Here is a 25,481-nt window from a genome sequence, read left to right as displayed (position 1 = left end):
ATGAATATGGCAGAAGAGCCTCAACCTTCTTTCTGAAATAGAAAACAAAATTATCTCACAAGAGGAAGCCAGGAGATTTAAGCAGCTCTGTCTCATGAAACTCTGCAAAGATCGAAATGTTCACTCTTTCCTGTGTGGCCACTGAGCACTCTAACTGTGGCTAGTGCTAATGAGGAATTGAATTTTTTATTTTCATTGTAATTAAATTATACTGAAATTTAAATAGCCATATGTAGCTAGCCGCAACCATGTTAGATAGCAGAGAAACGGAATAAAGCAAGTACAGAATGGTCACTAAACGATGTCAATCATTAATAACACAGAAGAGAAAGTCAGGAGTTGTTTATTTACTATCCCTTTTGAGAACCCATTTAGTTTAATTCAGAGTCCTCAAAGCAACATTGTTCTACATCATAACAAGTTAGAAAACCAAAGGTGGTCATTTTGTTATTTTATGTTTTCTTTAATACTTACCCTCAAAAAACAAACAGGAGAGTAAAGATTAAATCTACCATTCACAAGAAGAGACACAATAATTTTGCCTTCATACTACCTTAATTAAGTACTATTGTTCTTTCCTAAACCTGCTCCCTAAAATGTAAGGCTTAATACTTAAGTAATTATGGTAGCTACCCAAATTGTTTCCATTATAAATCTTAAGTAGGAGCCTTCTTGATATTTAATAGTCAAAGATATTATTGTCTCTATGCTTCTGAGGAACAAAAAACTAATGGTACTGGTTAAAACAAATTTTAAATCCAGCATCAAAAAAACAAAGCAATCTTATAAAAGATGCTGCTTTTATTGCACTCCCTACTGCTGTCCTGTATGATTAAAAGGCATAAACAAAGGCACAGCCTGATATGCAGAGAGCTGACTGAGCAGCAACAGAAGGCTGGAAAAACAGAGCACTGGCCAGTTGCCTAGGGTGAGACAGAGGGAAAGGAGGAAATAACTTATAATGAAACAGCTCAATTTGTACAAAAAGACACCTGCTCCCAAATGGCAAAGAGCATCTGTCCAACCATGCAGATGGTATTTTAAGTGACAAGACAAAAAACATAAACTCTAAAAAAAAGTTATTAAAAATCAAAGAATATACAATTTAACAATTCATATAGAAAAATAAAGAATAGTCCATCAAATATTTTTTAAAAGATTAATGAAAAGGGATCAGTACTACCAATGTTAAAAATTATAATGAGCCACAATTTCTTTTTAAAAAGTATGCTACTCCTACAAGAACATACAGTATAAAAATAGCCCAGAAAAAGACCCAAACATATACAGGAATCCAGTTTATAATTGCAAAGCTCACTTTGCAGGACTATGAGCAATGGCCTCAGATACAGACTGATCTTCACACTATAGGATCAAATAGATAACTTTGTAGGATATAGAACAGGAAACAGTATGCCAGCACGGCAGCTTCAGTTATGCTGTCATCAGCTATCATCCTTAAGAGAAATCTAAGAGCCATTTTCTAGCACCCATAAACAAGCTTCATATGACCCACATAAACTTCATATGCCCCAGGAATCAGTGTCCTATAATAGCCTTTGACTTACCAGTCCCTGCATAAGTCAAACTGCATGTACACAGCGCAGCTAATAAGGTCTGTATAGTCCACTCAAAATCTTCTCTATCCAAATACAGTTCCAATTCAAGGATCATTCTACCATAAGCAATGTTACCTTATAATGGAACTGACATTCCATCTTAACCAGAGAAATGGTGCTAGAAGAGGGTAAACTCAAGGTCATTTTCCCATTAAAGAGGGGTTTTATGCCTAGTTACCCTTCTAATCAGTAAGAAAAAGATACAGAATTGTTCTAGTAGCTACTAATGGCCATTGAGAAAAAAATATTAACTTGTCGCCCTACTACACAGCTCAGATTTTAAAATTCCAGAGAGTCTAAAGGTTAAAATGTATATGATAACAACCAAAGAAGTACTAGAAAAGTGGTTCTCAAAATTACTAGAAAAGTGGTTCTCAAAATATGGCTCAGAGGCTCCTGGGAGTCCCCCAGACCTTTTCAGGGAGTCTACTAGGTCAAAATTATTTTCATAAGACCATGTATATACAGTGAGGTTTCTGAGAGGCTATAAGATTTGGTATGATATTATATAATAAAATATGTCAATATTTGGATCTGTGTTAACTCAGCAGTATTTCACAAATTACCAATGCCTTTGTTACAAAACCACACATAGGGGCTATATACTACATGTTTCCAACTATATGATCTTCTGGAAAAAGCAAAACTACGGAGATATACAGAGACAGGTAGTTCCCATGAGTAAGGGAAGAGGAAGGGATAAACAGGCAGAGCACACAGAATTTTTAGGAGAGTGAAACTATAATGGTAGATACATGTCATTATATACCTGTCAAAACTCTAAAACATCCCTAATGTAAACTACAGGCTTTAGGTGATAATGGTACGTCAATGTAGGGTCATCAATTTAATAAATGTATCACTCTGCTAGAGGGTATTGATAGTGGGAGCTGTGCATTTAATAGGAGGCAGGGAATATATAGGAACACTCTGTACTTTCCATTTACTTTTGCAGTGAACTAAAACTGCTCCAAAAAATAGTCTGTTAATAAAAAAAAGTCATTTAACCAAATGGCTCTTAACTGATACACCTATGGATCTGGAATGTAAGCATATAAAAAGGTCACTGATGTAATTTCAGTTACCAGGGCACCTGGGTGGCTCAGTTGGTTAAGCAACTGCCTTCAGCTCAGGTCATGATCCTGGAGTCCCGGGATCAAGTCCCACATCCAGCTCCCTGCTTAGCAGGGACTCTGTGTCTCCCTCTGACCTTCTCCCCTCTCATGCTCTCTCTCTCTCTCTCTCTCATTCTCTTTCTTACATAAATAAGTAAAATCTTTTAAAAAAATAATTTCAGGGGCACCTGGTGGCTCAGTGGATAAAGCCTCTCCTTAGGCTCGGTCATGATCCCAGGGTCCTGGGATTGAGCCCCGCATCAGGCTCTCTGCTCAGCAGGGAGCCTGCTTCCCCTGCCCCCCGCCTGCCTCTCTGCCTACTTGTGATCTCTGTCTGACAAATAAATACATAAATAAATAATCTTTAAAAAAATAATAATTTCAGATACCACACTATTATTAACTCTTAAGAAACTACTTCTTTTTGAGTTTTAGAATAACATCAAAGAAGACTATCTCCATAAATGGAAAAACTATTAAAATAATCCCCCTTTTGCAATTATATACCTATGAAAGACCAGTTTTACTTCTGATACTGCAACCAAAAAACATAAAAGATTGAAGGCAGAAGCAGCTATGAGAATCTAGATGTCACCTATTAAGCCAGACATTAAGCAGACTTTGTGTAAAACAATTCCAAGTCTCTCCCTAAATATCTGTTTTGGGAAACAGCTATTTTTTCATTAAAAAAATGTTCTTTATGTTAACACAATGGATTTACTTTTTTTTTTTTTGAAGATTTTTATTTATTCATGAGAGACAGAGAGAGAGAGGGAGAGAGAAAAGCAGTCAGAACTCGACCCCAGGACCCTAAGATCATGACCTGAGTCAAAGACAGATACTTAGCTGACTGAGCTACCCAGGTGCCCAATACAGTTGGGTTTAATATTGTTATTTTTCAGAGTGTATGGGTGGCCTAGTCAGTTGAGCATCTGACTCTTGATTTCAGCTCGGGTCATAATCTTAAGGTCCTAGGATCCAGCCCACCACCAAGCTTTCCACTCAGCAGGGAGTCTGTTTGTCTCCCTCTCCCTCTGCGTCTCCCCTACTCATACATGCACACTCTCGCCTTCTCTCTCAGATAAATAAATCTTTTTAAAAAGTTATTTTTCAATGAACAAATATTTGGAAGGGTCTCTACATTTAGTTTCTAAAAATCATTATATATAACCCATATAAACAAAAAGCTCCTTGAGGTCCTCAATTTTTATGAATAAAAAGCGTTCCACCTGTAAGTAGGAAATATTCATAACTACTGTAATAGATTCATAAATATTCGTAATATATTCAAAACTACTGTATTAGTAAAAATATTTGTAACTACTGTACTAGAATACAGAAGACTTTTTAATAACCCCAGAATGAGAGAACTGTATGTACAGCACAAAAAAACGAAAGTCATAACAAAAGAGACTAAACAACATTAAAATGAACTTCCATGTGAATAGAAATTTCAGGGCCATAAGTGAAAGTCAGATTGTGAAAACAACTGAAGCACATCACATACATTAGACTAATTTCTCTAACTGTATAAGCAGCTCTTACACATTAATACAAAAAGGCTAAAAATTTCCCCCCTAAAATGAACAGAGTATAAACAGAAATACAAAGAAAAGGAAATATACATAGCTGCTAAACAAAAAGATATTTAACTTTTCTTGTAAGACAAATTAAAATTAAAATATCACCAAGTGTCCCCTCCTTTTTAACCTAAACATCAATATGATCAAAAAGTTCTAGAAGTAGGGGCGCCTGGGTGGCTCAGTGGGTTAAAGCCTCTGCCTTCGGCTCAGGTCATGATCCCGGGGTTCTGGGATCGAGTCCCGCATCGGGCTCTCTGCTCCTCAGGGAGCCTGCTTCGTCTTCTTTCTCTGCCTGCCGGTCTACTTGTGATCTCTGTCAAATAAATAAAATCTTAAAAAAAAAAAAAGGAAAGTTCTAGAAGTAGGGTCAAGGGCATCCACATACAATGCTGACGTTAATATAAACTGGTACAACCTCCATGGAGACTAACAGTTATCAATTTTCAAAATATACTCCTCTTTGGCCCAGCAATTCCTTCTAGGAAATGATCCCACAAATATATATGTACAAAAAGATACACGTACAGGATTTTTCATTTTACAGTAGGGTTTGTAATAACAAAAAAAAAATAGAAATACTCTTCAACTGGAGAACAGTTAAATAAATGATGGTACATCCATATATGGTACAGCTTCATATCTGATTATGTATGAATCTCTATCAAAGGATACACAATAATACTGGTTTCTTGAGGGGGAGGGGAACTGGGTGGCCTGTGGAACAGTAGCAGTGGAGAGACCTTCTAAAGTGTATCATTTTATGTTACCTAAATTTTAAACAAATGAATGCTACCATTAAAAAAAATGTGTATGTACATATCATCATACAGAAGATTTTATTTTATTTTATTTTTTAAAGATTTTATTTATTTATTTGACAGAGATCACAAGCAGGCAGAGAGGCAGGCAGAGAGAAGGGGGAGGCAGGCTTCCTGCAAGCAGGGAGCCCAATGCAGGGCTCAATCCCAGGACCCTGGAATCATGACCTGAGCTGAAGGCAGAGGTTTTAACCCACTGAGCCACCCAGGTGCCCCCATACAGAAGATTTTAAAATGTGGTGTATTTCTGTACTACTCCTATTTTTCTGGATAGTTGAAATCACACTACAAATATAATTTTATATCCTGTTTATTTTGTGACCAATAAGCATTAACCCATATTATAAAAAATTCCCCATAGATGTGGGAGTTCATTATACTACTCTTTCTACCCTCACCTGTGTTTGAAGATTTTCATAACACAATGATTTTTAAAAGTCTATAAGCATTAGGGGTACCTGATGGCTCAGTGGGTTAAGCCTCTGCCTTTGGCTCAGGTCATGACCTCAGGGTCCTGGGATGGAGTCCCACATCAGGCTCTCTGTTCAGCAGAGAGCCTACTTCCCCTCTCTCTCTCTCTGCCTGCCTCTCTGCCTACTTGCGATCTCTGTCAAATAAATAAATAAAATATTTTTTTAAAAAATCTGGGGCAAAGTCAGATTCAAATTGTTCTATTCTGCAATCCTAAAGACTGCTCTGTCCAGATCCTGAAAGTCATGATCAATAAATCTTGGTATGTATTATTTGACTCCCATTAAAATATTATTTCCCCCTGGAGTCATTATCAGAAATAAAACAGTCAGCTCAAAATAATGACATAAATATGAATACAGATCAGTACTTTATCAGGAAAACTAAAAATTTGTAATACTGAAAAAGTAACTTCACTAAAAGGGAGTAATAGGTCAATCTAGTAGTAAAGCAGAAAAGAACAAAATAGAACCAAGAGAGGAAAGACAAACAGCACAATGATTACCTCCCACCAAGTCCTTCGATTCGTTCTCTTTCCTTGGGAAGTTCTGGCTTATGGTCCTGTGTCACCTCCACAGCTCTGACAAAATCATCCTTCGGGTCATCCTGAATTCCAAGAACCACCCCTGAGTCACCCACGTGAGCTACATACATCTTCATGCCCCGTATGATGACCACACTGGCAGTTGTCCCTGACGTGCTGGGAAGACCTGTCATAGTCTTTGGCCATTCTGCTGTAATAAAAAATAAAATATTTTACTCTTCCAGACATAAACATTAATATGGTATCAGAATAAAAATAGCAATGCGTGCTGAATTAGCATGTTAAAACTTGAGTTAGCATAGGATAAATTTTAAGAACATTTTGAAAGCTATTAAAAAAGAACTTGTGTTCATTTCTTCATCAATATACTAATGAATTAATTTTATAAATAATATAATTTTATTACAACCATCAAACCAATCCTAGGAGAAAAATATTACAGAGAGATTTACTAGTTCCACATCTCTTAGTCCCAACTACATTTAGTGGCAGATATGTGTTCAGAGTTGTTTGTTGTTTTTTTTCTGTAGCTTAGCATCTATTTATTAATCTCTCTTTTAAGATTTTTAGGAAAAGGTACTTGATTTGTTTTTGAAATAGCTATTTTAGACATTCAAAATCTATGGTTCCATGCTAAGAGCTTTACATGTATTATCCCAAATAATACTTGCATTAAACCTATAAGATTGGTAAAATTAGTCCCATTATTTTCCTTTTACAGATGAGGAATCAATAGTTTGAATAGTTAAAGTTGTTTAAGATAACTCAAATATTAAGTGGCAGAGATCTGATATATTTAATTCTAAAATCTTATACTGACTAATCACATTCATCATTTAATAGTTCTAAAATATTCTGTAATATTATGGGCGCCTGGGTGGCTCAGTGGGTTAAGCCGCTGCCTTCGGCTCAGGTCATGATCTCAGAGTCCTGGGATCGAGTTCTGCATCGGGCTCTCTGCTCAGCAGGGAGCCTGCTTCCCTCTCTCTCTCTCTCTGCCTGCCTCTCTGTCTACTTGTGATTTCTCTCTGTCAAATAAATAAATAAAATCTTAAAAAAAAAATTCTGTAATATTAAACTACAATTTACAGCTTAAGACAGCCAACTGAATCCAAACAACTGACACAGGCTCCTCACCAAAATCCCACTGAAAGAACAGAATATAAATATTAGAAAAAGTCCACAGCAGTCATGAAACACAGAGGAAAGTCATAGACAAATCTGAGGAAACCCTGGAATCTTAAAGAAATGGAATTATACTAAGGGAAAAATCAGAATACAAAACTTATAGTCCAATATAAGTGAAAAGCACAATTGTAAAGGCAATACATCAGTTTTCCCTCTTAACAGTCCCTGAAAAGCTCTAATTCAGAGACAGTGGCAAAGGCTGAGATAGGAATGGACAGTAGAAGCTTGGCAGATTTATTTAAAACTGCAGGAGCTAGGTCAATGCCTAAACTCTCTGCACAGTAAAAAGTAAAATATTTTAGTTCCTAAGTGACCAGATCCTATAATAACCTCTCTCTCTCTCTCTCTCTCTCTCTCTAAGATTTTATTTATTTATTTATTTGTCAGAGAGAGAGAGAGAGAGAGAGAGAGCAAGCAAGCGCGAACACCAGCAGGCAGAGTGGCAAGCAGAGGCAGAGAGAGAAGCAGGCTCCCTGCCAAGCAAGGAGACTGATGCTGAACTCGATCCCAGGACCCTGAAATCATGACCTGAGCCAAAGGCAGCGGCTTAACCAACTGAGCCATCCAGGTGTCCCTAGAATAACCTCTCTTAAGGGAAGTGATGCATCTGTTGATAGAGACAAGAGGGTCTCAACCAAGATGAGGCATAAGAAAAAGGGCCTTAAAAACTGGATGGGGCACCACACAACTTTCAAAGCCACAAGGCAACTCTAGCATAGTCAGACTAATTAGAGTTCTTTTCTTTTCCTTTTTAAAAAAAAAAAAAATTTATTTATTCATTTGACAGACAGAGAGATGACAAGTAGGCAGAGTGGCAGGCAAAAAGAGAGGGGGGAAGCTGACTCCCTGCTGAGCAGAGATCCCAATTTGGGGCTCGATCCAGGACCCTGAGATCATGACCTGAGCCAAAGGCAGAGGCCTAACCCACTGAGCCACCCAGGCACCCCTAGACTTCTTTTCTTTACAACATTACATAGCTGAAAAGACATTTCTTGAATCCTACAGCGCATTTCATCTCATCCTGCAGATGGAATCCACCCTACAGAATGCCCTGTCACCACAGCAGAGGGCTGCTTGCAATAATGAAATAATGACCCTCACAATTGCTGAGGGAAAAAGAATGGCTACCAATATTAACGAAGCTAGAAATTCATAAATTTACACATGTAAAACGACCTTCAACAGTACCAGACACATAGTAAGTGCTCAATAAATGTTAATTTTTATTGTTATGATCATTATTTAAGAAAAGCAAATAGCCTAAGAGGCGTCAAGAATATACAAAGAGAAAATGGCCCCCAAGAAAACATATGCGGAACAATCAAAAGCATTTATAGATTATTGGCTTTGATAAGGTTCAGTAAGGTTACTGAATATAGACATTGTTATATTTGAAAACAAACAAACAATGCTATTTCCATAAGCCCACCACAAAAAATTACAAAATGTAACTTTTAAAAAAGATACCATTCACAATAGCAGCAAAAGGTATACTGTATCTGGGAATAGTGCTAACAAATCTCTAACAAGACCTTTATGGAAAAGTTGTAAACTAGTGGACCAAAAGAACAGAACAGTGAGCACAGAAACAGACCCATGCATTTTTAAACACTTGATATATGATTAGTAAAGAAAAGACTGACTTTCGGGGGTGCCTGGGTGGCTCAAGCAGTTATGGGATTGAGCCTCAGGATCAGGCTCACTACTAAGCAGGGAGTCAGCTTCTCCCTCTCCTTCTGCCCCTTCCCTTCCGTTCAAATAAATAAAATCTCAAAAAGAAAAAAAATGGGGGCGCCTGGGCAGCTCAGTGGGTTAAAGCCTCTACCTTCAGCTCAGGTCATGATCCCAGGGTCCTAGGATCAAGCCCCGCATCGGGCTCTCTGCTCAGCAGGGAGCCTGCTTTCTCCTCTCTCTCTGCCTGCTTCTCTGCCTACTTGTGATCTCCGTCTGTCAAATAGATAAATAAAATCTTTTTTTAAAAAAAAGACTGACTTTTGGTACATGGGATTGCAACAAGATTACACAAAATAAAACAAAATAATAAACTAAACACTCTGGGTTTCTGATGCCAAGCAAAAAACAAAACAAACAAAAAAATTCCAGATATATTAAATGACAGTATGAAAAGCAAAGCTAAAATAGCTTAGAAAATACAGGAAGGTATACTCATGACCTCAGAATAGGAAGGGACTTCCTAAAGACAAAGGATAGACTAGCCATATAAAGAAAATGATTAAGAAGCTATACTACCATTAAATTTAAGAATTTCTGTTCATCAGGGGCACCTGGGTGGCTCAGTGGGTTAAGCTTCTGCCTTCAGCTTGGGTCATGATCTCACCGTCCTGGGATCAAGCTCAGCAGGGAGCCTGCTTCCCCATCTTTCTCTCTGCCTGCCTCTCCACCTGCCTGTGATCTGTCAAATAAATAAATAAAATCTTAAGAAAAAAAAAAAAAGCCCAAGAATTTCTGTTCATCAGAAGATGCTATTACTAGAGTGAAAAGACAGTCACAGAATGTAATTTATAATAACACACCACAAAGATGGTATCCAGAATATAAAAATGCTCCTACAGAACAAATCAACAAGACAAACTATGCAACAGAAAAATGGACAAAATGCTCGAAAAGGCCTTTTGCAAAACAGGAAATCCAAAGAGAAAAAAAAAAAAAAAACACGCAAAGGTGTTCGGCTTCTTTAATCAACAGGGAAATACAAATTAAAAACCACAATGAGATACCACTATATAATTATCAGACTGCATAAATTAAAGTCTGACAATAGAAACTGTGATTAAGAATGTGGAACATGTTCTATCAACTACTCTTGGGAATATAAACTGACATAACCACTTCAGAAAACATCTAGGCATTATCAAAAATGAAGATATGTGTACACTTCGATTACTCACTATCCCTAGACATAGATCATGAATTAATGTACATGTACACACATAATATAAGAATGTTCAGAGCTGCATGGTTCATATGGGCTCAGGTCATGATCTCAGCGCCCTGAGATCCAGTCCCACCTCCAGGTTGCTTAAGATTCTCTCTCTTAACATTCTGTCTCCCTCTCCTTCTGCCCCACCCCACAGGCTACGAATCAATAAAACCTTTCAAAAGGAAAAAAAAAAAAAAAAAAAAAAGTAAACCCCTACAGAACTATCACCACAAAAGTCAGGATGATGGTTACCCCGAGAGAAGATTAAAAATATGAGATGAGAAAAGACATATGGGAGCTTCCATAGTACAGGCAATGCTCTCTTTCTTAACCAGATGGTGTTCATTTTACAACTCTTCATTGAAATGTACATTTATGTTCTATGGCCTTTTCTATATGTATGCTGTATTTCACAATTTGTTTAAAGTTAGAAAAAAAGGAAACAGGAAGAAGGCATCAATTATACAGGCATAGATCACAGCACACAGCTCCCTAGCCCATCTAATTTCCCAGTATGGTTACAGATATTATTATTCCTAGAAAGCTTAGCCTAGAGTATGCTGAATGTTTCTTCAGCCCTTTCAGTTATCTTGCGGGTTAATTACAGATCTTGCTAAAACCTTTTCTTTTCAAGCAAGCTAAAACAGAATTTTTTTTTCTGCAGCTAAGAACCCAAAAAGATAAATATCTATTATCACAATAAATTAAGGAGGTGAACTCCCAGAAAGAAAGGGTTTTAGGCACATTCAAAAAACAAAATTTACCTAAAATTAACCAACTGTTTGCAAAAAGCACCTACAAGATGGAAAAGAAGAAAAAGAGCTTAAAAAGGGGAGGGGAGATATTGAAAGACACAATATTAATATTTAAATCACATTTTTTGGTCAAAAGCCCTAACATGTACAAAGAGATATTCTGCAATTATCTTAAAATACTGAAAAAAATCCATGCTTTCTTCATTTGAAAAGTCACCTTTCATCATATGCTACATTTTGCCTCAGATCTATTTCTAGACTCATCCTACTATTCTATTTATGGTTCTTTTCAATAATTGGGAGTTTAAGTATCCCCCAATTATTCTTCTTTCTCAATACTCAATAATTTTTCCAAATAAACTTTAGAAGCAACTTGGAAATTAAAAAACAAACCAGCCGGGCGCCTGGGTGGCTCAGTGGGCTAAGCCGCTGCCTTAGGCTCAGGTCATGATCTCAGGGTCCTGGGATCGAGTCCTGCATCGGGCTCTCTGCTCAGCAGGGAGCCTGCTTCCTCCTCTCTCTCTCTCTGCTTGCCTCTCTGCCTACTTGTGATCTCTCTCTGTCAAATAAATAAATAAAATCTTTAAAAAAAAAAAAAAAACCCAGCCAACCAACCAACCCTGGGGCACCTGGGCAGTGCTGTCGTTTAAGTGCCTGACTCTTGGTTTCAGGTCTGGTTGTGATCTCAGGGTCATGAGTGCGATCAAGTCCTACATCACTCTGTGCTCACTGTGCAATCTGCTTGAGATTCTCTCTCCCTCTGCCTCTCCCACTTGTGTTCTCTCTCTCAAATAAATCTTTAAAAAAACCTTGTTGAAGATCTGATTAAAACTGCAATAAATTTATATATTAAGGAATAGACATCTTTATAATTTTTATTTTCCACTTTACATTTTAGTTTTTTAATTTTTAAAAAATGACTTATAAATAAATCTCTTAAAACCGGGAGCATATTGGGTGCCTGAGTGGCTCAGTCAGTTAAACCTCTGCGCTCCACTCAGGTCATGATCTTGGGATCCTGGGATCCAGGGAATCTTGTCAGATTCCCTGCTCAGTGGTGAGTCTGCTTCCCCTCTCCTATTTCCCCTGCTTGTGCTCGCTCTGTCAATAATCTTAAAAACAACAACAAAAAAAACCAAGAAGCATATCAGACAGTACATGAATTCTAACTTACAGAAAGTATTTTTAGTAAGAAAATATGTATGAGCCATTTAAAACAAAGAAAAATAAATTTTCTAACAAAAGTACAAAACTGTGCTTGCTTCGGCAGCACATATACAAAAGTACAAAACTTCTAGGAGTGACTGGACAGCTCAGTCGGTTAAGCGTCTCCCCTTGGCTCGTGTCAAGATCCTGGTGTTGGGGTCCTGGGATCAAGTCCTGCATCAGGCTCGCTCCTCAGTGGGGGTGAGGGTGTGCTTTTCCCTCTCCCTTTGCCTACTTGTGCACGCTCTGTCAAATAAAATCTTTCAAAAAAAAAAGTATGAAACTTCTAAATAAAATAAAACTACTATAAATAAGTACAGAATGTGTATGTATTTTGTGATAAATTTAAAACTTGAGGTACTTATGTACTTACCATGTACCAAATAATACGTACCAAGTTATGTAACTCTCAGGAGGGAAGTACTATCATCATCTCTATTTTAGAGATGAGGATGCTCCAGATCAAAGAAGCTTCACCCAAGGTCATATAGATAGTAACTGGAAAATCTGGGATTCAAACCCAGGCAGTGTAACATACTCCTAAATCACTATGCTAAGAGCTGTTACAGAATTCTAATGCCTAAGTGGTATGGAGATGTAAAAGCTTTCAGGAAAGCAATTTGAAAACAAGTACCCACAACCATCAAAAGATCTACATCCTTTAAACAAATGATTCAGCTTTGAGTATTTTTTTTCCCTGAGGGAATAATCCAAATGAAGTATAAAGCTATGTGGCATTCACTTGAGCCCTTATTAATAGTACTAAATATAGTGTGCACCTGTCCAGCCCCCGATCCCTCCTCACTAGCATCCCAATTCTGTTTTGGAGTACACAGCCTCCGCTGCATGCAGTCTTTCTCTAATGCAACTGAAAAACTTGCTTGTTCTAGCCTAAAGGGCAAATGACCTAAACTAGGTCAGACTCTTTCAGATATCTGCATCTTAGAAAGGCATAATCTCAGAAAACTGTGGAGTTGATCCATCCCACAGACTAAAACCTTTCAATGTCCACTAGTTCCTATCACCTAAAGCCCCCAAGGTACCCTGGTTCTGTCGGCTCTGCGACGTGGTTTAGTCTTCCAATTAATTCTGTGACCTACTGAATGTCCTTCCAATAAATTCCCATGTTCTCTTCCTTCCTTAATGCAGACCAAGTTAGTGTTACTTTCAAAGAACTGTAATATATAACTTGTATCACAAATAGCTTGTAGGGCACTATCCCTCAGAAAAATGTCAATTAGTTATGGAACAGTCCAGATGGTAACAAACAGCCCATGTTATACAGTGGTAAGATAAGGCTAATCTTATCAATAAAGAAATAGTAGGCAAATAAGCAGACAGTCTGTAGTCAGCATACTAGCTTAGAACTGTGGTTATAAAACTTTTCTGGGTCATCTAATGCAAACATAGACTCAGGCCTGGCCTAAAAGGCCATGTGACTCTGAAAAACAACAAATTTGTTATGACTGACTGATATGATTTGGGATGATGGATTATGGATTTAATTGTGTCCCTCTAAAAAAGATATTTGAAATCCTAATACCCAGTACCTCAGAATGTGACCTTATTTGGAAACAGGGACTTTGCAGAGGTAATCAAGTAAAATAAGGTCATTTGGGTGGGCCCTGGCCCAATATGACTAGTGCTCTTATAAAAAGGAAAAACTGGGCGCCTGGGTGGCTCAGTGGGTTGGGCCGCTGCCTTCAGCTCGGGTCATGATCTCAGGGTCCTGGGATCAAGTCCCGCATTGGGCTCTCTGCTCAGCAGGGAGCCTACTTCCTCCTCTCTCTCTGCCTGCCTCTCTGCCTACTTATAATCTTTCTCTGTCAAATAAATAAATAAAATCTTTTAAAAAAAAAAAAAGGAAAAACTTTAACACAAAGACAAACACACAGAAGGAAGATGATGTAAAGACACATAGGGAGAAGATGCAAAGTACTAGTACTAGAAGTACTAGAGTACTAGAGTAATGACACATCTACAAGTCAGGGAATGCCAGGGATTGCCAGTATACATGAGAATCTAGAAGAGGCAAGATAAGAGTCTCCCTTAAAGCTTTCAGAGTTGAGTACAGAGAAAGCATTGCCCTGCCAACACCTAGATTTTGAACTTTTGGCCTCCAAAACTGAAACAATAAATTTCTTTTGTTTAAAGACAACCAATTTTTGGAATTTTGTTACAGCAGCTCCAGAAAACAAACACAGTGAAAGAGAGGAAATAATTACTCTATTACATGCATATGAATCCCATATATCCATTCCCAAGAAAGATTCAGATGACCTTCTTCAACTTAAATGCTTATGGAAGTAATCATGTAAACATCAAAATCTTTTAAACATTTTTTATTGACTCCTCTCTAGGCAAGGAATACTAATAAAAGAGGCTGAAACTAAAATTGGTTCTCTGATCTTTGTGGGGATGGGAGAACCCTGAGGTGACAGATCAGACAGGAGCAGTTAACAACCCAAAGCAAAGCTGGTAGGGTTACCTTACCTATCTGACAACAAGGCAGAAGAAAAAATGGATTCCAGAATGGTCACTCACAAGGCCTTATTTGACTCAAAGGACCAAAATAAAAGAAGAAACAAAACAAAAACCAAAAAAATCTTCCACATTTAGTTAAAGGAGTATTGTTAATCTTTCTTCAAAATGGTATGTGGCCATTTTCACGTGTAGCTTATGCAGAGGAAAGAGAAATACATCACTGAGTAACTACTGAAGGATGGCTCTAAGATAAATCTGGAGCTGCAGAACAAAACCACAGTCCACTGGTCAGGAGCCAAGACTCACGGAGGTCAAGTACTAAATAAGACTATGAATCCAGTCTACCTCAAACTCTGTGGAACCCCAAACCTATCCTGCAGGTAGTTTAGTCCCCAAATAACTGCGGCAATGAAAAGTTTCCCCTCATAGCTCTTAATTGATAGGTGAGTAAGTCTATTATAGTAGAAAAGGCCAAGTGTAAGATTCTGGAGCATCCCACTAATGATACTCTCCTCCAAAATAGTAAACTAAAAGCCTTATTTCATCTCTCAGAGAACCACAAAGATTAGCTGTCACCATTAAAACAAGAAAGCAGGGGGTAGAAAGTCTGATTGCTCTTGGAAAATGACAATGGATTATATTCAAATGGTGACCCTAAATGCACCTGCCCTTTCTGATTTATCCTCTTTAGTGAAACAAATAAACATAACCCTGGCTATCTGGTATGCATGCAGCAGTAGGGCCTGATGAAACTGTTATCTGAATTCCTGGAGATATTCAGATGTCTCAACTTTCTGAGACCTGTTACTTAAGGTTTGCCTTTTCTTTTTTGCATGAATAATTCAAAGAATTTCTTTTTTTAAAGATTTTATTTACTTATTTGACAGAGAGGGATCACAAGTAGGCAGAGGGAAAGAGAGAGCTAGGGAAGCAGCCTCCCTGCTGCACAGAGAGCCCGATACAGGGCTCGATCCCAGGACCCTGAGATCATGACCTGAGCTGAAGGCAGAGGCTTACCCCACTGAGCCACCCAGGCGCCCCCAAAGAATTTCTTTTTCTTGAACTGATAGAGACTAAATGGCCAACAAGATAGACTACACTCCCAAATACAATTGCATTATCTAATTCCTACAAACAAGGGCATTCTACATGTCCACAATCAACCAACAAAATCAGAAATCTACATCTATTCAAGGATCTTAATCAAATTTTTATCAATTATCCTAATAATATGCTTTATAATGAAAGGATAATAATCAGAACCACTTCATTAAATTTACTCATCATGTCTCTTTTAGTCTTTCAATCTGGAACAATTCCTCTGTTTCCTTGATGCTTTTTAAGAGTACTAGACCAATCATTTCAAGACTGTCTCTCCATTTGGATTTGTTTCATGTTTCCTCATGTTTGTATTCAGATTATGCACTTTGGCAGGAATATCACAGAAGTGTTAAATACGATCTTTTTATTGCAAGTGGTACACAGTTTCAATTTATCCATTAAAAATGATGCTACCTTTGGTCACTTGATTAAGATGATATCTACGAGGTTTCTCCACTATAACCTTTTCCCCCTTGTAATTAATAAGTATTTGTGGGAAAATAATCTGAGATAATATAAAACTCCTTGTAGTGGGTTGAATGGCTCCCCCCTCCCCCATGAAAGTTAGGCCCACCCAGAACCTGTGAATGTGACCTTACTTGGGAAAAGGGTCTTCACAGATGTAATTAGGTTAAAGATCTTAAGAAGAGATCATCCTGGATTAGAGTGGGCCCTAAATCCTAAAACAGGTGTCCTTAAAAGAGAAGGGAAGAAGACATAAAGGAGGTGATATAAAGACGGTGGAGACTAGGTAATATATCTACAAGCCAAGAAGTGCCAAAATTGAGGGCAGCCACCAGAACCTAGGAGACAGCATGTAACAGATTCTCCCTCAGAGCCTCCAAAACAGAGGTTAACACCTTGATGTCCCTTGATGTCAGACTTCTGGCCTCCCAAACCATGAGAGAATAAATTTCTGTTGCTCTAAACTACCCAATAAGAAACTAACATATAATTCTGTTCCTCTAATTTTCACCCACTACTTTTAGCATTCACTGATGTTTCTTGACTGAAATCATTATTACTAAATATGATTTTCTGGGGCGCCTGGGTGGCTCAGTCATTAAGCGTCTGCCTTCGGTTCAGGTCATGACCCCAGAATCCTGGAACAGAGCCCTACATCAGGCTCCCTACTCAGCAGGAAGCCTGCTTCTCCCTCTCCCACTCCCCCTGCTTGTGTTCCCTCTCTTGCTGTGTCTCTCTCTGTCAAATAATAAATAAAATCTTTTTTAAAAAATATGATTTTCTAAAAGTCTATCATTCCTTCTACATTTATTAGTGGCCTTCTACTGTAAAGAAAAACTTTACATCAGCTTTATCTGTAATAGCCAAAACTGCAGACAACCCAGATGCCCATCAACAGGTGAATGTATAAACAAATTGTGGTGTAGCTATACAATGGACTACTACTCAGTAGTAAAAAGGAATGAATTATTGATATATGAACAAGAGGTAACAGGTCATCTAAGAGGTAACAGGTCTACTGATCAAAAGTAAAAAATAATTTAACAAAAATAGAGAAAAATTAGTACTTGAAAAATATGGCAAACTCTTCCAAACATGTGATGTGTGAGAGGATGAAGGTCCTTGAAAATAAAAACTGAGAAATACTAAATGGGTTTAAATTCTTGGATTTAAGAGAACCCTTCTTCAAATTTAGCTCTACCTCACTCTCCCTTGTCGTTCCCTCTATCCCTCCCATTTTCTTTTTGTTTCAGTCTCTCTAAATTTGAGGTAACAAAAACTACCTGCCAAATCTACAACCAACAATTTAGGTTAAGAGGAGCTCCTTCATAATTCCTTTGGTCATATTCTTTTTTTTTTTTTTTTTTTTAAGATTTTCTTTATTTATTTGACAGAGAGAGAGGGAACACAAGCAGGGGAGTGGCAGAGGAAGAAGCAGGCTTCTTGCTGCACAGGGAACCCGATGCAGGGCTCCATCCTAGGACCCTGGGATCCTGACCTAAGCCAAAGGCAGACATTTAACAACTGAGCCACCCAGGAACACCTCCCTTGGTCATACTCTTTAGAGGAAATGCTCTGAACCTCAGTCACAGTAAGGTAGCGAAACTTCCACTTTATTTTAGCTATAATGGAATTAAAATTTAAAACATTATTTTTTTAAAAGATTTTATTTATTTATTTGACAGACAGAGATTACAAGTAGGCAGAGAGGCAGTCAGAGAGAGGAGGAACCAGGCTCCCTGCTGAGCAGAGAGCCCAATGTGGGGCTCGATCCCAGAACCCTGGGATCATGACCTAAGCGGAAGGCAGAGGCTTTAACCCACTGAGCCACCCAGACATCCCTAAAATTTAAAAACATTATTAAAAAAAGAAAAAGAAATTTAAAAAATCTTTTCAGACATATTCATCACCTACATTTTATTATTTTGGAATCATTTTGTACCAGCAAAAGTAATGCATGCATGCCACACACACATACACACACCCTCTCTCTCTAGCAATTTCTGAAATATTTATACATGTCTAATAATACTGAAAATCAAAAAGGGGAAGGAAGGGGAAGGAAGTAACAGTCCTTCAAAAAAAAATTCCGTATTTCATCTTCCTCTACAAGTACTGTGGTAAATTTCCCACAATCAATCAGAGATCACATTTATTTCAACAATGTACTATTATCTTTCCAGGGGCTCTCTTGATAACCTAAGTAAACCATAGTTCCCGACACATAGGAACTAAAACTGCAATTTGTTCACTACTTTCTTTGAACTATCAAAAGAGGCAAAACAAACATTATTTCAAATGAACAAACCTAAAAAAAGCACAAACTTTAAAACATTTTCTTAGAAGGCAAACATAAGAACAGTAAATCCATACATGTGAATATACATAAATTAGGCACATACTGTAACTTGAGATCATGAAATAAGAAAATAAATTTTTAGGGGCGCCTGGGTGGCTCAGTGGGTTAAAGCCTCTGCCTTCGGCTCAGGTCATGATCCCAGGGTCCTGGGATCGAGCCCCAGGTCAGGCTCTCTGCTCAGCAGGGAGCCTGCTTCCTCCTCTCTCTGCCTCTCTCTCTGCCTGCCTCTCTGCCTCCTTGTGATCTCTGTCTGTCAAATAAATAAATAAAATCTTTAAAAAAAAAAGAAAGAAAGAAAAAAGAAAATAAATTTTTAAAAAAGGGGACTTTAATTCCACTTCTAGGGTTTCTACCCAAAAGAACTGAAAACAGAACCAAACATTTACATACCTTTATTCAAAATAGGATTATTCATACCAGCCAAAAGGAAACAACCCAAATGTCCATCAACAGATGAATGGATAAGCAAAATGTAGTATACACATAGGATAGAATATTATTCACCATTAAAAAGGAAAAAATTCTGGGGCGCCTGGGTGGCTCAGTGGGTTACGCCGCTGCCTTCGGCTCGGGTCATGATCTCAGGGTCCTGGGATCGAGTCCCACATCGGGCTCTCTGCTCAGCAGGGAGCCTGCTTCCTCCTCTCTCTCTGCCTGCCTCTCTGCCTGCTTGTGATCTCTGTCTGTCAAATAAATAAATAAAATCTTTAAAAAAAAAAAAAGGAAAAAATTCTGATATATACTATAATTTGGATGAACCTTAACGACAGTATGCTAAGTAAAATAAGACAAAAGGACAAATACTATATGATTCCACTTACATGAGGTACCTAGAATAGGCAAATTCATAGTGACACAAAGTAAAACAGAAGTTATCAGGGGGTGGAGAAGAGGGTAATGGGGATCTACCATTTAATGATTAGAGTTTCTGTGGGATGATGAACAAATTCTGAAAATGAACAGTGGTGATGGGTGCACAATACCGTGAGTGTACTTAATACCACTGAACGTACACATAAAATTGGCTAAAATGGTAAATCTTATGTGTATTTTACAACTTTTAAAAGGGGAAAATTTTTTAAATTAAAAAAATAAAAATAACAAAGCCAATTAATCATTTCACCCACAGAAATTCAACTAAATTAACAGCTACTTTGAGCAAGGAATCAGCTCTTACAGATTAATGATAAAGTATATAAGACATCCCCCTACCAAAGACCTTAAGATTTATCTGAGAGGCAGATAAAACAAATTGGTTATCTCACAGTGGTCTGTGTGATCTTTACAGGAATTTCACAAAGCCAAAATATTTTCATAATAATTCTGAGTTTATTTGCCCTTTCCACTGTGTTGACATTTGCACTGATGGTTCAAAAACAGTGGTAAAACTGCTGGTTTTATTAGGAATCGAGGCAGTGACACCAAAATGAACTAGCAGTCACTGTATTCTCCATAGCCACCCACTTGCAGTTAAAAAAAAAAAGGCAAACCAGTTTTATTTAAGAATGTCCTTGATATCACAATAAAATTTAAAACAATAAAACACCAAAAAAATTTTATTAAAGCTCCACCCATGAATACTTCTGACTCTGTGAATTATAGAATGAACTAACCCCATTTTTCATGGTTTTCATTTTTACTTGGAAGACTGATAAACTGATAAACTATGTTAGTAAGACTTGGGCATCTGACATACATTTTTTTCAAACTAAACAAAGTGAGCCTCTCCCTTTCAAGAAAAACAACTGACAGGGGTGCCTGGGTGGCTCAGTCTTTAAGTGTCTGCCTTCAGCTCAGGTTATGATCCCAGGATCCTGGGACTGGGCCCTGTGTTGGGATCCCTGCTCGGCGGAGAGCCTGCTTCTCCCTCTCCCTCTGCCTCTGCCTGCTGTTCCCCCTGCTTGTGCTCTCTATCAAATAAATAAAATCTTAAACACAAAAAACAAACAAACAAAAATCTCGGGGAAAAAAAAAAAGAAAGAAAGAAAGGAAGGAAGGAAGAGAAAAGAAAAGAAGGGCACCTGGGGTGGCTCAGTCTTTAAGTGTCTGCCTTGGGCTCAGGTCATGATCCCAGGGTTCTGGGATTGAGACCCACATCAGGCTCCCTGCTCAGCGGGGAGCCTGCTTCTCCCTCTCCCACTGTTCCTGCTTGTATTCTTTCTCTTGCTGTGTCTGTCAAATAAATAAATAAAATCTTAAAAAAAAGAAAAGAAAAGGAAGAAAAAACAACTGAGAGTATTTGTTACCAGTGATAAATTTCTAATTGCTGCTTAAAAAACTTACATTTGGAAAATGTGTATCTACTAGAGTGAACTTGATAGCTTCCAAATCTTAAAACTTTTCTGATGAGATCAGAAATATTTACAAATGTTACTTAAAAAAAATACATCAGTATTTAGATCTGCATAATTCAGTGAAATACTATTTTCCAAGCGACTAATGTACCATGTCATAAATTACACACCGGTAAAAGATTTATTCAAAGTACAAGACAAGGGCACCTGGGTGGTTCAGTCGGTAAGCACCTGCGGTCAACTCAGGTCATGATTCCAGGGTGCTGGGATCCAGCCCCTCATGGGGCTTAAGTGGGGAGTCTGCTTCTCTCTTTGCCCCCTGCCCCAGCTTGTGCTCTCTCTCTCACTCTCAGATAAATAAATAAATAAATAAATAAATAAATCTTTTTTAAAAGTGCAAGACAGACCAACGGGATTTCAATGTAAAACTACAAAAAGTCCTTTGATAAGGTTTCAGATTCCATTTGTATTAACCTTAAGAAACAATCACTTTTTTGGTATAGAATATCCAGAATTATCTGAAAACACTACTAAACTATTCCTCCCTTTTCCTACTATACACGTGAGACTGCCTTGTTTATGTACTTCAACCACACAACACAGCACAACAGACAGAATGCAGAAGCAGTTATGAGAATATTTATTTCAGTATTAGTTTTTAGAAAGTGACTTTTCATTTAAATTATGTATTAATAATGAATATTTACTAAAGATAATGAATTATGAATAGTATATTCACTTAAATATATTAACATATTTAGTTTATTTTTAATAGATTAATAAATATAAATTTTCTGTTTTAATTTCTCAAAGAGTAAATATGACATGTATCCCACATAAACAAAAGATCTTTGGGATCCTCAATCATTTAAGAATAAAAAGCGTTTTAAGAACAAAAAGTTTGGGAAGCACTGCTATAACCTAATGAGCACTACAAAAGTAGAAACAAAGAATGCTTATTAATTCCAAAAGAAACAAGTCTTCACAGAAGAAAACAAACTGACTTAGAGATTTGAGGAGTTTATTTTTCAGTTTTCTTTTTTGGGGGAGAATTCAAGAAAATGGAGTATTTCAGTGTGCCATGGGGAAAAGGTAAGTAGACTACTGTGTTGGAAATATGAGTAACAGATAAAATTGAATAGGAAGTCTAAAGTTGGAGTGGAAAGAGCTTGGCCTGCCGATTACAACCAGAAGTTTGTTTATTTTATAGAAATTGAGGAGCCACCCATGAATTTGGGACTGAAGTACAATTTTTCTTAAAAACCTGCATCTCCTGTGTCAAGACTTCCATATACTCAGCATTTTCTTTTTTTAAATTCAAGTTTCAAGGATGGAGTACAAGGCTTGGCTGTGGAACAAAGCAAACTTGAGTATTTGATATACAAAGCTCTAAACCACGCCTCATAGGAGTCAAAGTTTGACTCAAAAAGCACGTGTATGTCAAAAAAACATACACATTCGCTTTTGAAGGCATGGTCCATGCCTTATTAAAAAAAAAAAAAAAAAGCCCAAGTAACAGGGTTTATGCTTTATTCTTTTAGCTCAAATATATGACAAATTCATGCTGCTCCAAGTGTACTGCAAAATAAACATAATACTCTTCATAGTTCTTTGTGTCTAATCTTCCTCTATATAGTTATCTCGGTGTCCACTCCTGGTTGGCCTGCAAGCCATGAAATGACATATTTCTGGAATACACTCCAGTTCTGCTCTGCCTACACAAAAACAAAACAAATAATAGGGGCCTCTGGGATTGGATGGGAAACGCCTCTGACAGGAAGACTGGTTGTTCTATGAGTCAATCAAACAATTTTTGGCAGAAAGCCAGACAAACAGAAAACAGACTTCAAAAGAAGCTAGTCTACAACTCTATGACAACACCTTTGTAAAAAATGTTCTGTTTGACCAATCTTTACACTCTTCTCTCTCTATCCCTCTGCTATAAATAAAGCAACATCATGCTACCATTAAACAAGAGGATTTTTTTAAATGACAGAAGTTATGATCTTTTCTCTAAAAAAGACTCCCGCCATTCATACAGCGCAATGCAAAAGCAGCTCTAAGTCTGTATGATAACACATGTCGGGTACAGAAACACTGGATACTTTAGAAAACTAATTTAAAGTTTAGATGAAACTACAATTCCACCGAATTTTTAAAAAGTAAGCTATTTCCTTTTAGCTGATCAGTAATTTCCTATCTCTTATAACTTTGACGGGCAGTTACAACTTTTAACTGGTAACTGGTGAGAACTATCTGACAGCAATTCGCGAAGGCAACTTAAAAAAAAAAAAAAAAAAAAAGTCTACCTTTAAAAAGCCCTAGTAGAATTTAACACACACCCTAACGTGGGGCCAGTTTAAGACCTAACAACGCATTCTTCGCTTTTGTTTTTCATAAGCAGTACTACCATAAAGATCCTAAACCCATTTTATGGTCAACACAACCGAATTCCTCCCAAGACTTTATTTAAGTCGCTGGATGATTACATTTGACCTTCTTAATTAGTCTACAGTATACTTCAACTGTCAGCCACCTAGGGTCAATTTGGTGAACTGACACCACCGGTAGGAGGCAACCCGACAGGGACAAGTCCTTCAAGAGCAAAAATTTATGACAGATTCTAAGGCAGCAGTCTCATTTCTGCCGTCTCCGGCTTCCTTTGCGTGGGGCTCAGGTACCAAGTGTTCTGAATACGTCTTCTGGCCAAAATCTGGCGCCAGGTTTCAAACACTATTCGCAGCCTGCCACCAAAAAAGTGAAGCCGGGAGAGGACCGCTTTCCTGGCTTCTGGGAGGGTGGAAATAAGGCGCCGGGCGGCGGCGGAATAGAGCGATCCGATCTCTCCCGGGGCCACTTTGGCCGGCCCTCCACCCTGGAAAGCGCGACCCGACCGAGGAGAGACTTCACTCCCACCAATGCGCACTTTGTAGCGCGCTCGGAGCCGGGGGCCACGAGGTGCTGGCGCTCTTAAGAGCCCTCAACTGCCCGAAAAAGAGGCGGGCGGCAAACAAGCAGCGAACTTACCCAGTTTCTTCCACATGGCGAGGTGACAAGCGAGGAAGCCTTTGCGGATGGCAGCGCAAACCTTCGCCGGCTCGGACGACGTAAATCCCTTCTGCTTCTTGATGAAACCCCACAAATGCTCCCGGGCAAACTGTGCCGCCTCCCGCCCGCCGTGCCCGTCGCACACGGCGAAAAATGCCACTGAGGAACGGCGGCGGCAGCAGCGACCGGGAGCTGGAGAGGCCGCGGCGTCCGGGGGAGGGTCGCGAGCCTCTCGGGTTGCCACCACTGGGCCTTTCCCCAAGACTTCGCTGCCAGCAAGAGCTGGCGGTGACGGCTGCGGAGGCGACGCCTGAGAGAGTGACCGCCGCGACCAGGGTTTTTCTTCAGCCGTCGGCTCGGGCTCCACCACGATTTGAGTAACGTCCTCCATGTACTTCCTCCCGCCCTGGTCCGAGAAGACGCTCACTCCCAGCGAGTACAGCCCCGCCATGGCCGGCTGGCTGGGATCCCGGCGGTCCCACGCAGCCCGCCGAATCCGGCGGCGGGAGACACACTCCGCGCCCGCCGGCCAACTATTGTTTATCTTCGACGACGCCGAGAGGGGGGAGGGGGCGGTCCCGGAGGGGGGGCGCGCGATGTCGGGACTTGTCCGCGAGAGCTGGGCCGGAGCTCTAGGACGAGAGGAGCCGAGCAGCTGCGCCTGCGCAATGCGCTTCCCCGCCTGCCCGCGCCCACCACACAAATCAGACGTTCTCCCCGGCTGTCGTCACTCGGCTCTCTGGACCGGACCAATCAGGAGTCGAGTTGGACCAAGCCCGCCCTCCACCCCCAACCCTCGCTCCTCCCAGCAACTGCCGCGCACCGTGCTCCTGCGCGGGCACTGGGCCCGCCCTTGGCGGGCTTGGCTTTCTCTGCTGCTTTGCGTGTTTTCGCTCTCCGGGTTTTCGTCGTAGTTGAGTACTTACCGAGCATCCTGGGCCGTCACCTTTTGGGCTCAGTCGCCGGGATCGTAATGCAGCCTACAGCACTTGGCGTTTCACAGCTCGCCTTGCGGGGAGCCGCGTAGGCTCGGGCCTCCCAGGACTGTGGAGAAGCTGGGCGGCGGGGGGAGGTAAACCTTCCATTCCTTGAAGTGAAATGGCGGGAAACCTCACTTTGAAAGGTCGTTTGTGGGCACGCTGCAAAAAAGTGTGGCACTCTTACTGGATTTGGGTGGGATGTATCCGACCGGGAGTTGAAGCAGGCTGTCCAGTTTGTGTTGTTAAGGAAGCTTGGGGAAATTTCCACCATCCGCTGAACAGTCCTGTCTCACCTAACTAGGTATGTCAGAGACTTAAGAAGGGTTATATTTTAGCTAATTTTAGACAGATCTTTTCAGCTTTTGTTAAGCCTAATACTTTTTCCATCGAGCCCTGGGTTAAGTATTTTATTCCTTTGGTGTATCACTTGAAGTTACCACTTGAAAATAGCTTGCGGAAACTGCCAAGCGCGCTTGTGCTGTAACAATTTGGTTACGTTCCCACCTCTTC

At 39.3% G+C, this 25,481-nt stretch overlaps 1 protein-coding gene across 2 annotated transcripts in view; it reads right to left on the bottom strand.

The window, feature by feature from the left end:
• Window positions 1–24,600, bottom strand: part of PPM1D (protein phosphatase, Mg2+/Mn2+ dependent 1D) — a 41,769-nt gene extending 17,169 nt beyond the window's left edge. Inside the window, exons 1-2 of one of the 2 annotated variants that reach the window (XM_044248511.1) lie at window positions 23,971–24,600; window positions 6,112–6,337 (exon numbers count right to left, since the gene is read on the bottom strand). In XM_044248511.1, the coding sequence (XP_044104446.1) occupies window positions 6,112–6,337; window positions 23,971–24,442 (698 nt within the window). In that variant the 5' untranslated portion in view covers window positions 24,443–24,600. Of the gene's footprint in view, window positions 1–6,111; window positions 6,341–23,970 lie in introns of both variants that reach the window. The other variant, XM_044248510.1, reaches the window with a different exon arrangement.
• Window positions 24,601–25,481: the final 881 nt, after the last annotated feature.

This window comes from Neovison vison, chromosome 5, assembly GCF_020171115.1.
Source record: "Neovison vison isolate M4711 chromosome 5, ASM_NN_V1, whole genome shotgun sequence".
NCBI classification, from domain to species: domain Eukaryota; kingdom Metazoa; phylum Chordata; class Mammalia; order Carnivora; family Mustelidae; genus Neogale; species Neogale vison.
The sequence above is the reverse complement of the archived record's forward strand: the minus strand, read 5'-3'. Positions and strand labels throughout refer to the sequence as shown.